At 42.3% G+C, this 15,040-nt stretch overlaps 3 protein-coding genes across 3 annotated transcripts; 2 read left to right on the forward strand and 1 right to left on the reverse strand.

The window, feature by feature from the left end:
• Positions 1–976: 976 nt before the first annotated feature.
• On the reverse strand, positions 977–4,531 carry LOC137905428 (lipopolysaccharide-induced tumor necrosis factor-alpha factor homolog). Its single transcript, XM_068749667.1, has 5 exons — positions 4,323–4,531; positions 2,698–2,905; positions 2,286–2,324; positions 1,688–1,832; positions 977–1,273 (listed from the first exon to the last, which is right to left on the reverse strand). Exons 2-5 carry the CDS (start codon positions 2,888–2,890, stop codon positions 1,168–1,170), a joined length of 483 nt encoding a protein of 160 aa, XP_068605768.1. The 5' UTR covers positions 2,891–2,905; positions 4,323–4,531; the 3' UTR covers positions 977–1,167.
• Positions 4,532–9,027: 4,496 nt separating this feature from the next.
• Positions 9,028–10,097, forward strand: LOC137905427 (myeloid-associated differentiation marker homolog). Its single transcript, XM_068749666.1, has 2 exons — positions 9,028–9,294; positions 9,513–10,097. The coding sequence occupies exons 1-2, from the start codon at positions 9,028–9,030 to the stop codon at positions 10,095–10,097; spliced, it is 852 nt and encodes a 283-aa protein (XP_068605767.1).
• A 1,609-nt stretch (positions 10,098–11,706) lies between these two features.
• LOC137906069 (myeloid-associated differentiation marker-like) lies at positions 11,707–12,540 on the forward strand. The gene has a single exon (XM_068750363.1). The coding sequence runs from the start codon at positions 11,707–11,709 to the stop codon at positions 12,538–12,540; it is 834 nt and encodes a 277-aa protein (XP_068606464.1).
• The last annotated feature ends 2,500 nt before the right edge of the window (positions 12,541–15,040 follow it).

A 15,040-nucleotide genomic window follows, 5' to 3' on the forward strand; every position in this document is an offset into this window, starting at 1 on the left:
GCCAGTTCATCGCAGGGCAACACAGAGACAGACAACCAGCCACACACACACTCACACCTACGGACAACTTAGCATCACCAATCAACCTAGGCAGCATGTCTTTGGTGGTGGGTGGAAGCCGGAGAACCCGGAGAGAACCCACGCAGACACGGGGAGAACATGCAAACTCCTCACAGAATGGCCACAAGCCGGAGACGAACCTGCAACCATCTCGCTGTGAGGCAACAGTGCTTACCACTGCGCCACCGAGCCACCCCAGGAGCCAATATGATATAACATTTGTTTCACGTGATTTTTTAATCAAAACGTTGCACCCCACCTCCACGCCAGCAGGAATTGGCGTGTAGGTTCCTCCATGGGGGCAGACCCCTCCCATCTTCTCTGCAATTTAAACTAGGAACAGAAAGTATGTTTGTTTCAGTTTGGTTTTATTTCACTTTCATTTCTCTGCTACTCAGAGTATCATTCAGCCCGTCCTTCTGTACTGTTCCTCGTGCTTTTTCACTTTGCTTCCTGTAACTAACCGGGTCAAACACATCACAAACACAGCTGCCAGAATCATTGGCCTCCCCACACCTAACCTCACAGAGCTAAACAATAGGTCCATCTGTCTGTCTGTTGATGTCTGTTACTGCTTTGTCTTTGTTTTCTCAATGTTGTGTCACATGTGGTTTATTATTGGTTGTTGTCTGTGATGTGTAATGATGTTGTTGATGTTCAGTCAGTGAAGAAAAACTTTTCTACGGGGACCAATAAAAATCTATCTATCTATATTGATCAAAAAAGCAAATTAAAATTTAACAAAAGAAATTCAGATCATAATACAACAATATTAGAAACAATTTAAAGCATGTAAAGTTGGGACTTAAAATAAAAGTTAAAATATCTACCACTGCTCTCTAATTTTTTTTAATGAATAATAATATCATACACTCAATGCGGTGAGCAATAGCAAACGGGAATCAATGAAACACAATGAGACGCATTTGTTTTATTTATGCAATTACTTACACAGATCACTAAATGTAACTGCCCACTGTGCAATGCCCCATAAAAAATATAGATCTGTATAATTTCAATCAATATCACAATGTTGAATTGTTTCAAAGCAAGTAAGGCAAGTAATATTTCTTGTGTTATTCTCCTCCAGTCGCAGTCAGGATAGGTTCACATTCTCTTGTATATGTAGATGGTTTTATTGCAGGATGGACAACGATGCTCGACATCTTGGCAGGAGTCAATACAGAACGGAATGCAGCAGCAGAGAAAACACCTGTCAGAGGAAGAATGCAATGATAAATCTCAAGGAGATTTGTACATGGGTTTTTCACCTGTAGATTCAGATTCACAGTTTATAATGTTGCTACAGAATTTAATCTGGATTGGACAGAGATCCCCACCCTGCAAGACTGTGTCACTTTCTGTAAACATTGGTCAATAATCAACCGAGATATTGAGGAACAAATTTTGAAGCTCCATTGACTACAATGTTGAAGGAAAATTAATCATTTAATCATCTGTTCCTGGTAACATTTCCAACATTTCCTGAAAATGTCATCAAGATCCGCCTGAAATGTTTTGAGTTATCTTGCTAACAGATAGACAGATAAATGGCAGCAAAAACATAACCTCCCTGGTGGAGGTAACTAGATTTGCACTAGGTCCCTAGTAAAGAAAATGTTTTTACCCAAAGATGGTGAGTCCAGCACAGATGGCCCAAGTCATCAGGCCTGGGGTGTACTCTGTCCTGGTGATCACTGACTGCTGGCAGTGGGGACACACGGTGTGTCCTGGGACGTCATGTAGTGCAGGTGTCACCACCACATGAGTCACTGAGGAGGACAAAAGCACAGATAAAGAGAAGGATCTATATCATAAATGAATGGGAGTGGATGCAGTTAAACAACTAAGCTACTTATAGACAAAAATGGACACATTTTATTTTTGTTTATGCAAATATACAGGTGAAATAAAAATAAATTGCAATTTTGGAAGAAGGGAAGAATGTAATTTTTATGAAAAGATATCTCACAAGAATGAAATCAGCAAAAATGTATCTAGTGGCGTTATATGTGTTGATTCTACCCAATAACGCAAATTAAGAATTCCCCATCAACGTTACATTTTGAGGAATGAACTTTGGGATATTTTTGTTTTATGATCAGCAAGTTACTGAAATGACTGAGTATCTTTAATTATACAAGGTAGTCCAAAATGAATGTATTTGTATGGAGCCGAAACCAATGTAAATGAAACATTGTCTTTGCCCGGGTGCATTGTCTCACCTGTTGTGGCTGCTGGTGCACCTGCAGCAAAGGGAGCGCCTGATAAATGACACGCATAGTTCATCAAAGCAGGTTCAGAAGATTCAGAAAATGTTTCGATGAATTTGGAGCATAACACATAAAAGTGTTTTTTTCATAATTTTTAAATTGTGGGTCAAATTTTTACATCGTCAACGTCTTTTGCCCCAGTGGCCACATGGAGGGCATGCATAAGGCGAGACTCTAGCCTTATGCATGCCCCCCATGGCCACTGGCTCGCTAGACAGACACCTATGCAATTAAAGAACAGATGGCTGATGCTATATAATCCACAAATAAACGTATTTAAAGCACTAAGCGTGATCTATGTATAGAATTTAGTCTGGAAAAAAAACAAAATAAAATCATTTTAAAACGAGGACGATGCACACACCTCCTTGGTATCCAGCAGGTGGGGGTGCTGCAAACCCTGGAGGAGGGTACATCCCTGGCTGAGGTGGCGCAGGGTACATCCCTGGCTGAGGTGGCGTGGGATACATCGCTGGCTGAGGCATTGCACCGCCATATTGCATAGGTGGTCCAGGGTATGGTGGTGCTGGCTCCTGTGGTGGGTATTCTTTTTCCATCTTTAAAAGTCTTTTCTGAATACGAGAAATATTCATTGAATAGAAGTAAGTGAGAATATGATTTTGTGAATATATTGTATGTATACTGGTGGTCATTGGTTAAAGGTCATTGTGGGCTGTTTAGCAGAAAACACAAAGCAACAGCCTGTTGCATCACAAAGGCCTCTTCATCCATGCTTCGCCGTATGAAAGGAAACATCGACTTTGTAATCTGAGGATGAATTTCATTTCCTCAAATGTAAAGTTTTGCGGAAGTCAGACTGAATTTTCAGTTTAGAATCATCAATAGGTTGAACAAATGTAGACTAACACAAGTATTTCACCAACATTTTGGTGAATAACATTACCAAGCGATCTGACAGCTGGACTACTACTTGCCCTCACCCAACGTCACCTTTCAATCTTCACTTTCTACCGCATGTTTCACATCCTGCTTCCAATGAATCCTGTTTCAAAGCTGACAGGAAACACAGCAGCTCAGTTTTAACCAGAAAGGTTTCGCAACATTTCAGAGTGAACATAAAGGGAAGGAGGTATGATTGTTTTAATACTTTTATGAACATTGTAAAATTGTCAGTTACACAGATCTTTCTTTCTTCCTTATGCGTCAATGGGTAAGCAACATTTTGCTGTTGTAATCAGCCAACTGTTCCTATTTTAGCTGTAACCTCACCTGTTACAATACACAGACAAGATAATCCAATAAATTGTATATAAAATCAATAAAATTACTATTTTTTTAAATTAATTTGTCAAGTAAACAAACTGAAATAAAATATGCTGCAATTCAGTGAATATGTGACCTTATATGAAAATACTCAATTGTACCTGAGCAAACGAGCCACTGGGAGAAGTGTGGATATAAGGAAATACCAAATACAAATGCAGATTTAGCAGAATCGCTTTTGGGCCGCCCAAGGTGGACGAAAGCCTTCAATAGCAAACACCGTACCCTGGCAATCATTTGCTTTGGCTGGGGAGGCATGGCCAACAGAGCTGAGGTTTAAGAATGCTGTGCTTGAAAACTCTGATTGTCATGTACTAAATCTGCAGGAGTGCATCAGTGTTGTATTTTGATCACACAGAAGAATGTAGGCCGAGCGGTCTGTTTAGAGAACAGAGCCAGGCACTTCTCACAAGCCTTCCTTGTGTTGTCACAAATGTGATCTAATTCAATTAAAGCCTCGCCCTTCTTTTGTTCAGACAGTGAAGCCGGATATGAATATTAAAGAACAAAAACCAGCAGCGCATTCTTAGGCAAATGAAATACATTTAAAAGAGTGTTCACACAGTGAAATCACGTTCTTGATTCTCCAGCTTCGTGGTGGAATATGATCAATAAAATTAGCTTTATCCCATCCCTCAGACGAGGCTGGCAAGTGAAACAACAACAACAACAACAGCTGTAAGTGCGCAGCTTAGAGTTACTTACTTGAGACTGTCCGTCAAAGACAGAAAGGCGGGATCAGGAAATAACCGACAACCCTGCTTCCTGGAAAGGGACGGAATAAACAGCAAAAACAAGAAAGCTCGATTCAGACGGAAGACGGATGATGAGGATGGCACAGATCACCAATCAAAGCGGCTGCCACGGAATATTGTGAGGCTGCAGGGGCTGCAGTGAAATTATGTTTGTATACTTCCCCTCATACGACGTAGAGACTGTAGTTATGCAACCAGATCATTCCCCTCCCCCTTTCTCCTCCCCTTCTTTTGTGAATCTCACAGTGTTTGCTCAGTGTTTGCGCAAGTGTTGGAAAGGCTGTCTTGGTTTTCAACAAAGTTTTATTTCTTGGAATAATATTCCATCTCGATATCATTTGCTGTTTAATGTTGCACCCCTGGAAAGACCTCCGTTAAGGAGACACAGGTTCAAGACGACCTGCATTAAGAGGACTTGTAACTCAGGCTCACACCAATCACTACACTACACTACACATCTTTTTGTGTTGTTTTCTGTCAGCCCACCCCTCAAGCATTTGAGGTCTAACGTTTCCTTGTGGCGATTCATTTAAGAAGAGCAGTGCATTGTGTGTGTGTTGGAGGGGGGGGGGCTCCAGAGGCTTAAAAACCTGCTGTGAATTTCAAACTCTCCAAAACTTGTTGGTAAAAGGTCATGTGTACAATCGCAATCCGTCATGGAGGGAAATTCCGTTGGTCTTAAAAGAATCAAGTATTCTTGAGGCAGCCGGAAAGTGACGCAATCGGGATGCGTCATTGAACATGTGACTGACTCTCACATGCATGTTGGCTCTGTTCCATCGGTTAAAACACAGCGTCTCTCACTGTTGCTTCCCTGAAGTGCAGCTACGCATGGCCCAAAGCAGACTCGTCGAAAGACCACAACACTGAGCTGAGCACGCTGGGAGCGGGAGGCATATGAGGAATGTAATCAGGGGCGGCAGCGGCCCGGTGGGTTGGGCCTCGGGCTGGGGGGCAGAGAAGTCCACCGGTTCACCGGTTAGAATCCCAACTCAGACGAAATGTGGAGTGTAGGCTGGTGGCTGGAGAGGGGCCAGTCTGCTGAGGTGCCCTTGAGCAAGGCACCAAAGTAACATATAAAGTTTCTTTCATTCTCAGTTTACGTTGAAAAAAGCACAGGGACGTAATCCTGATCCATTAAAATCCTGATCCTATCCCGGTCACCGGCTGTACCTGCCCTTCCTCCCTGGTCATCATCTTCATCATCTTCACCGCTTTCCCCCCTTTTAGCCCTTTCCACAAAATGAATTTAAACAAGCATGTTGGCATTTGTTTAGGTTTGCCAGACATTGGATGACATTATTGTTATCTAGAACGTATAATTAAGTCTTTCAAGCAATCTTAATGGACGGCTAAGTGCCAGACTGTCTGGGTAAACATGTCATTGAACCACCAGCAGTTCACTATTTCACTTCTGTGGCTCGTCACGCTTTAGTAGATTCAGTTGCCGGTCCAGTTTGTTGATGTAAACAGAGAGCAGCAACGTTGAGCAAAGACACTTCCTTCACTCATATAAGCATGGAGCCTTGTAATTAGGTGAGAAAGTTGAAGATCTTGCTTTCGCACATCTTTGAAGCACCAATGATTGGTTATTTTTCAGCAGTCATTTACAGTGGCCTTTTTCTCCAACAGCGTTTGTTGATGCCGAAGCTTTTTTGAAAAACTCTTCACACATCAGCTCACCTCCAAAAGAAATTTCATTTATTTGTACCAATTTATGAAATTACAAGGCTATAACATAAAGAACCCCCCCCCCCCCAAAAAAACAAAACAAAACAAAACAATATATACCGTATTGGCCCGAATATAACCCCGGATATAATACGACCCCTTCTTTTTCAAGACTCAAGTTTGAGAAAATACTTTTTGAACACCAATTTCAATTTTTATACAGAAAATAATTACAGTACATCTGATTCAAATGATTATAACAATAAATTCGAGAGAAAAAGCATGTTATTTTGCCACATTCAAATCATGCAAAAACTGTCTCACATCTTAATATCTGAACATTTAAATATGTGAACTAAAGCGCAATCACATTTGTAAATGAATGGCTTCTGGTTTTTAAAATGTAAATAAACCAATCTACTGATAAAACAACAAAATTGCAATAACTGCATGAACCATCAAAGTGAAGTCTAACCGGGGAGATCGTTGTTCTCCAGCGCCTCCGGGGTTAACTTCCAGACTTCACGCTGGGGATGAAGGCTGAAGCGCAGCAACACAAGATGGACGCCGGCCAGACGTGCTGAATCACTGAAGCTGCTTTGTTTTACTTGCACTGTTAAACAAAACTCCGTTTCCTCCTATCGCTCGCATATCTCTGTCTCAGAGTTCTCTCTGCTGCTGCTCTGTGTGCTCTCTCTCTTTATCTCTCACACACACTCGCTTGCTCCGGCGGGACACGCCCCAGCTGGACGCGTGCACACACACACACACACACACACATCCACACAGACACATCTCACCACATATGAGTAAGGAAAAACATCGCAATAAAATAATGATAGGCGTTCGCTTTGGCCTGGGGAGTTCAGTTCACCATTAGTTGTAACGATATCTGGCGCCATCTAGTGTTCAGAATGGGTATAATGTCTAGACCCCGAATATAACACGACCCGACTTTTTCAGCCTAATTTCAATGCAAAAAACATCGTGTTATATTCGGGCCAATACGGTATATATACTATTACATTACTCAAATTCCTTTGGGGTTGTAGTATTCCTTCTCTGTTTAGCCACACGTTTTCATCAACACTACATTATTGTGTCTTCTCTGGCAAACCATCATGGGAAGAATCTGATTCAACGACACATCCAACCGTTACGTCCCAAGGACCTGATGAGTCGTCCAAAACCAACAAAGGGGCGTGTTCCCAGGCCTGTAGAACCTGCTCCCACATCCAGGCTAGAAGGAACAAAGCAGAGGCCTAACCAACCCAAATCAATTACAAAAACTAGGACGGCCGGTCCCACCAGGTCAGACAGCCAAAATGAGCGAAAGCCAGGGCGGCAACAAAGCAATGGCGACAAAATAAAACCTGGGCAGGCTATCACTTCAGACATTCGGCATCCAGCCGCAGAGACAGGTGACTGGAATAATCTGTGCTAACAGGTGCGCCATAAGGGACTGAGACAAGAGCGACAGCACGAGTGACGTTGGGAACTTTTCCTGTATTTTTTTATTTTTTATTTTTACTAGGCATCTGGACCGTTTATTTTATTTAACAGCCTTATCGCTCAATGATAAAGAATCATTCAAATGAATATATAAATAAACTCCTGGATCCATGCAGTGATCTGGATCACCTCCAAAGTCGAATCGCATGTTCCGAGACCCACTTTAGACATTTCCTTAAAAAAAAGACAAATCATCTAAATCAGTCCATAACAATGTGAATTAAGTTTGTAACAAAAATAAATAAAAAATAGATAAACACAGGCAAAAACATAACCTTCTTGGCAGAGCTAAATGTAATCAAGGCCTTCACAGTCATCAAGACATTTCCACCCACGCTCTACATGCAGTGCACAGACTTCTGAGCTCATGACTCTGACACAGGAAGTTCTGCTTGACTGCAGATGCCAAAAGGTCACAGGACAATCACGAGAGCATTTCCTGTCACATCCGGAATTCGAAACGCTTCAGTCTTGCTGATAGTGCTGGCGGACATCATGGGAAGCTGCCGCTGTTCCTTCAAATCCTGGGCAAACGATGGTCCATGTTTGACCACAAGAGGTCAGTGTGATTGTAGGGTTATAATCTGCTCTCTGTGAGGAAGGGAAGGACGTCAGGGTCAGATATAGGACAGTTTAGGATGAAGAGAAACAGAACACACACAGTTATTAATTTAGTCATAAAAGCAACCCTCCTTTATATTGTACTACATAAATAATACACAGAACAAGTGAGTGTTGTGTTGATACTGTAGGAATACAAAAAAAGAAATATCATCTGATTGATTAATAATCCAAACCCAAGATCTCAAAAGCTCTAAAAGCCAGCGGAGGGAGGCCTCCGAGTCGAGTGGCACATGTTGGCTGATCTAACCCCACATAAAGGGAATTAAGAAAATGAAGTCTGGAGGTAATAAAAACACAAGTAACTCTCTCCAAATATTTTGGATTAAAGTCTTAATTGACAAAAAACAGAAAACGTTTAGCTGAGAATAAACAAATGGTGCTAAAGGAGGACAAAGAGGGACAATAACCCTGTCTTGATTTCAATAGGATAAAAATGTCACACCCAACTGTTACACATTCACAGATCTGAACTAGTGATACCATTAGGTTAGCAAACATGAGCAACAGGATGTGTGGGAGGACTTCAGTGTAATAGCGTGCCTGCTGTTTCCTGTTTCAGATAAGAACTGTAATAAATCAAATGACGCTGGACAACGTCCACACAGCCCTTTCAGATAGTTCTAATGCGCAATTGTGATTTAAATATTTTACTGCTGCCCAAGGAAGAGCGTCTGATAAAGATGGCAACAAGGGAGTGGCCAGCAGTTCCACGTACCTGACTGCCCGTCATTGACATTCTGGCCGCACTAACAGTACGAGGAGCTAGAGCTAATGGAAACAGCTGTTAAACAGAGAGAATAATAATAACATCCATTTATAGGATTATCTAGCGAAACGGGATTACAATCATGGTTACGCTGAACACTGGGTCTCTGACAGCACCAGTGGGCATCGTGCGGATGCTGGAAGTGGTCTTCACCTGCATCTCCTTCAGCCTGGTGGCGTCCCTGTCCCACAGCACCTTCCCCTTCTGGACATGGTGCATGTTCACATGGTGCCTCTGCTTCTGCGTCACCATCCTCCTGCTCGTGCTGGAATTCACCAGCCTCAGCGCTAAGTTGCCCATCTCCTGGGAGGACTTTACTACTGCTTTCGCCATGTTGGCCACTCTAATGGTACGTGCCCTTTTTTAACATCCATCTCCTTTGTGGATATTGGTCCAATAACGTTTGCGGGATAAACTGATCCGAGGCTGTTGTTGTTTTTGTTGTTAAGTTATTAAACAAAGAATACAATCATGAATACTGAGCACGAAAGGAGTCAAATGAACTGCTGCAGACCATGTTAAGCACGGCATGATGTCACACCTGCGTTTGCTCCTTCTCTCATGCAGTTGCTGTCGGTATCCATCATCTATCCGTCCTTCTTCGGGTGCTCGAACTGCGGCAGACAGATTGGTGCCACCTTTACTTCCTGTCTGGCCTTCGTCCTGTATGCCGTTGAGGTTGGGCTCACCCGGGCTAAACCTGGTGAGATTAGTGGATTTCTGTCCACAATACCAGGCCTCCTCAAGATTCTGGAGGCCTTCGTGGCGTGCATCATCTTCATCTGCTTGAACAGCGACCAGTACAGTCGGTTCCCAGGACTCCAGTGGTGCGTCGCTGTCTATTCCATATGCTTCATTTTTGCCCTTATTGTCGTCGTTTTTACGATTTGCCGCCTGCTGGCTCTCTTCCCTGCGCCGTTTGATAAGGTCCTGACATGCTGCAATGTGTTCGCAGTCTTGATGTACAGCACGGCTGTTGTCGTCTGGCCCTTGTACAGCTTCAGGAACTACAAGAGACCCGACGTTTGCCCCGTGACATGCGAATGGAATAAACTATTGGTGATATCTTTCCTGACCTGTTTCAACCTTATTGCCTACATTGTGGACACTGTTTACTCCTTCAGACTTGTCTTCTTTGTGAGTACAACGTAGATTGTATTTTCTCATACTCCAGCAGAGGGAAATGTTTCATCTGTTCATCTGAACTGAATGTTTGAACATGAGAAACACAATTGCATGGGCATGTAATACCCATTTGTTTTTGTAAATGCCTATTATCTTTCACTCCAACATATAGTGTGTTGTGGAATTGAGCAGATTGAGGGTAGCATTTATTTGTGATAAGAATAATTGTGTGTAAAATAACTTCTTTGTTTAATTTTTGCAACACCAATCTTGCACCTGCCATCTATTTTTTATATCTTATCTTTTTTTTAATGCTCTTGTTTTCATACGGCACTTATTTGATTTGTCAGTTGTAAACTTGTCGTTTCATGTGTGGAATAAAATCTGATAAAAGTTGGGTTTATTGTACATTATTTGTTTGTTGTAGCACTATAGTAATGAACTTGTTCTCATTTAAGATACTGACTGAAATAAAATTACTACTACTACTACTAACTACAGTTGTGCAGTTAATATTAGGTGATTATTCTATACTTACTCAAAGACTTTGATGTTTAATTCAGTGATGTATTCATCATGTAATAAACACATCCCTGCTGTGCTATAATGAAAGTAGATTCAGTTTGTCAGACAAAAACAAAAGGATTTATGTGAAATGCATGAAAACACTTTCACTTTCATTTTACTGAAGAACATAAAAACCCTTGTGGAACTGATTTATTTAATCAAAGCTGAGGAAAGGAAATGATTCAACAAATATTGGTTAATTATAATCCATTTTATATAATCTGCCATTAAATTGGAAATAAGAATATAGAATGTGACTTTACAATATGCAGAAATCATTATAAACAAAGAAGAAGTAAGGCTATTTTGTGGCTTTGGACAGAGTGATATATTAATAAAACTTGAAGTGGAGCTTCATAAGATTATGTGTTTTATTGCTGCACCGATCCACAGCAGTACTTCTCCACAATAAACGGGTGCTATGCTGTGGAATTACTTCTCCCTGCTTTACTTGGTTGATTCCTCTGTTTTTATGAGTGCCTGGTGCCCTCTATTGACCAGCCGCCACTACTTCGGAGGAAAGAAATGACTGAGAAGGATGCAGAGGAACATTTTTCAGGGAGTTTCTGCCCTTATTTTAATGTTTTTTAAGGGAAGATTGCAATAAAAGGCTCCATTAAAAAGACAAAGGCTCAGCATTCAACATTATACAACCTTAGGCAGTAATAACATACATGTATTTAACCCAGGAAGACTCAATCAAGTGAAATCAAGGACAGAAAGGATCAATACTCATGTCTAAAACATGAGTGCCTTAGCGATTAGTTTGTGAATAAGACTCATGTTTAGGACTAGAGTCCAGTGTGTGGCATAAAGTTAACACAATAACCCTGAGCCAGTATTGGTGGAAAGAAAAAAGGGCCATAAAAACCTTAGAGATAAGCCCGGGATGCTCCGTGTGGACACACAACCCTGCCTCAGTTTCATTTTCACAGATAGCACCAACTCGCGCTGTTGTCCACATGGATTTATTCAGCAGGATCTCCGCTGTCCAGAAGGATGTGCTGAGTGGAATCAATTGACTTTGGAAGCACTTTTTTCAGGTCTAACAGACTCGTCCCTTCCAGCAATGGTCCGTGTGGATTTGCAGTCGGTCACCAAGCCAGTGGGCATCATGCGAACAATGGCTACCGTCCTCACTTGCACGACTTTTAGCCTGGTGGCATCAGTGCAGTCTAGTTTGGAGTCCTACTGGGTATGGTGCATGTTCATCTGGTTCTTCTGCTTCTTCTTCACCTTCCTCATCCTCATCCTGGAGTTCACCACGGTCAACACTAAGCTACCTTTTGCCTGGGATGATTTCGCCATTGCCTTTTCTATGCTGGCGAGCCTCATGTGCCTTTCTGCATCGATCATCTACCCAATCTTCTTCACCTGCAAGGCTTGTCCGCATCAGATCAGTGCCTCCGTGTTGTCGTGGGTGTGTTTTGGGCTATATACAGCCGAAGTGGTGTTAACTCGTCTTCGCCCCGCCGGTCAGATCAACGGGTTCCTCTCTACGTTGCCTGGCATACTGAAGATGCTCGAGGCGTTCCTCGCCTGTGTCATCTTCACATCCCTGGAGAAAAACCAGTTCAACTCCCCAGGACTGAAGTGGTGCGTGGCCGTGTACTCCCTGTGCTTCATCTTTGCCATCCTCATTATCCTGCTCACTATTGGACAGCTAACCTCTTATTTTCCATTCTCCTTTGATTACTTGGTGATCAGCTACAACATTTTGGGAGCCACATTGTATATAACAGCTATGGTGATCTGGCCACTGTACAGTTTCCGTCACTGTGTGTTACCTTGTTCCAGAGACAAGCTGGTGGTGGTCACCGTCATGACAGTCCTCAACGCTGTTATTTACATCATAGATGCCGTTTACTCTATATATTTGACATTCTTTACCCGGAACCAGTGAAACTGCGGTTTATCCGAACCAACTGAGAATGAACGGTTTAATGGTTTGCAGTAAACGTGAACAGAAATCATTTGGAAGAGGTTTTATGACACTCTGAAAGTGTCCTGACATTTATTTGCTTGAGACACAATGCATGCGTTATATTCTCCTAATGATGTTTATCACGTTCTGTCACAATGATTCAAGGACTCGCTGGGTGCACAGTGCAGAGCAAGAGGAAGAGTTAGTTAATAATTATAACTGCACTATCAAAGCCATAAAAATCAGCACGGTGGAACTTTAAACAGTTCAACAGATGCATTAAACAGTGCAGGTGAAACTGAGCTCCTGTAATTTGAAACACGTTTTTTAACTAAGATGAATAAAAAATACAGAGAGAGAAGAAGGAAATTGTCTACGTGGGTTTTATTAAATGAGCTCAAGCAAAAAAAAAGGTGTTGCAAAAAGGTCAAAGGGCACGGATGACGTGTCCTCACAGCATTGTTTTATACCCAGTGTTATCAAAACAAATCTTTGATATGCAGCTTACAGATAACAGAGCAGAGATCATTGCCTGAGTATGCAGCTGCAAAGTCTCTAGTCTACACCATCCATCCATCCATCAGTGGTGGTTCTTCTAGGGCCTGACCCGGGCGGAGTGGACCGGACCGGACCGGGACATTCCACTCTGCCCAGGTCTGCCCCGGGTCTGCCCTGCTCACCCTTCTCTATCTCACTCCCGGAGTGGGATTCGACACCAGTGCCGGTTTTGAAGGTTTAAACAATGCTACCAACTATGCCACCGTGTTGGTGAGGAAACCCTGCCCCCCAACGTTTGATCCAGGAAGCTTCCAGGAAGCATGTGTTGCCGTCTCTGTGTGGAGCAGCGTGGGCTCACTCATAAATCCAAATCTGATAAAACATGTATGAAAATAACTATCCATATATATCCGAGTCCTGATCGGAAGTTAATGCCCGATTCCGATCGATTCTGCAAGCACGCGATTGGGCCTGATTTCCCATCACGTGATGAGATCGGGACATCCCTAATCTCAACACAGTCCTCAGGCGGGTCAGAACCAGCCTTTCTAGCACCTTCATCACATGTGAGGTGAACAGTGAATCCTAATGCTTGATTAAATCTGCATTAGAACATTCCCTTTGCTCTCCAACCCACAAACACACATTCCTCTATCGATCTGCCTCAGAATCAGAAATTAAATATCGATTCATCTTTTTGAGGATTCCTGAAGCAATACTTATAGTGAGTATTCAGGAACACAGTGCAGTGTTTTTATATCAATAAGAGTAAACTGAAACAAGATTCATTCAGACATGTCTTTAGGCAGTCTGTTATTAAAGGAATATTTCACATGGTAGATTTTGACCTCATGGATGTACGTCATGGATTTTTCTGACCTGAGACATTTAACCTTTAGAATTTCCTACTTCAAATGGCTGGTACAGGCATAAGGTTTTTATTTCAATATACTTGTATTTTAAAATTTACTTCGTCCACATCCAATGGCCTTATTTATCTGATAAATCCACAATAAAATAAATGTGAAATTCTGCAACTTAATATCTGTTAACCTTGAAAATAAGTTGGCACTGCCCACACCGGAGAAATCAGTGTAAATGAGGCATATCCTTATCCGGGCGTGTCGCATCTTGATTGCCACAGCGCCATCGCTTCAGGACAAACCTTTCCACGTGGCTGTGTGATGGCGTATTCTCCTCATGAGACTCCTAAATCTTCCTGTTTGGGATTAGACAAACTGGGAACAGGAGGAATGAAATGTTAGCCTCCACCGTCCTTTCTTAACCTCCTGTTTGGGCAGTGTGAAAAATGTAGGAAATGCTAAGTGGAAACATGTAAACACTCATATATTGGTGCATGTATGGCACACTTCAACATAATCTCATTTACACTTTTGCATCCTATTACTGGTTTAAACAGACGGGAGCATTTCTTTTTCGTTTTGGTTAGTGCCATGTTGTTTAAACGTAGGCAGCCTTCCCAGGTGATTCCATTAAATCTCTCCCTTAGAGCGCAACATTATCCTTCCTCCAAAGCACTCGCCTTTCAGCTAAATTTCTCTCCCTCCCTCTCAGCATGCCCCTGGCCACCATCAGGGTGATTTATTCTGCCAGCTTCATGCATCGCCCCAGTCTTTCTCTAGGTTCTTTTCACACGATGCCTTCCAGAAATATCATCTGTTAAGAAACCAAACGGAGGCACCAATATGAGCTCAACTGGTCTATGCTGTAAGGTGAGTACGACCCCCACATGGGCGGGACCTTCACGTGTCATTTTATCCCATAAATACTGGTAGTGCATCAACCTGGTGACTCTTCACTATAGCGGATGACAGGATTGCACGTAAATTCTGGCAACTCGTGCATCATGTGTTTTTGCCCATGCTGACTGGGGGAAGCTGAGCGTTCTGACGTCAAGAAAATGCCGGAGACTAAAGAATAAGTCGGGTTCTCTTTCACTGGTGATGAGAGAGAGTTCATT

This window comes from Brachionichthys hirsutus, chromosome 16, assembly GCF_040956055.1.
Source record: "Brachionichthys hirsutus isolate HB-005 chromosome 16, CSIRO-AGI_Bhir_v1, whole genome shotgun sequence".
In the NCBI taxonomy this organism is placed as follows: Eukaryota; Metazoa; Chordata; class Actinopteri; order Lophiiformes; family Brachionichthyidae; genus Brachionichthys; species Brachionichthys hirsutus.

Coding starts and splice junctions, on each gene's coding strand:
- LOC137905428 (XM_068749667.1), bottom strand. CDS start 2,890: ATGGAAAAAGAATACCCACCACAGGAGCCAGCACCACCATACCCTGGA. Junction 1,833..2,285: donor TGCACCAGCAGCCACAACAG/GTGAGACAATGC, acceptor TGTCCTCCTCAG/TGACTCATGTGGTGGTGACA. Junction 1,274..1,687: donor GCTGGACTCACCATCTTTGG/GTAAAAACATTT, acceptor TTCCTCTGACAG/GTGTTTTCTCTGCTGCTGCA.
- LOC137905427 (XM_068749666.1), top strand. CDS start 9,028: ATGGTTACGCTGAACACTGGGTCTCTGACAGCACCAGTGGGCATCGTG. Junction 9,295..9,512: donor CCATGTTGGCCACTCTAATG/GTACGTGCCCTT, acceptor TCTCTCATGCAG/TTGCTGTCGGTATCCATCAT.
- LOC137906069 (XM_068750363.1), top strand. CDS start 11,707: ATGGTCCGTGTGGATTTGCAGTCGGTCACCAAGCCAGTGGGCATCATG.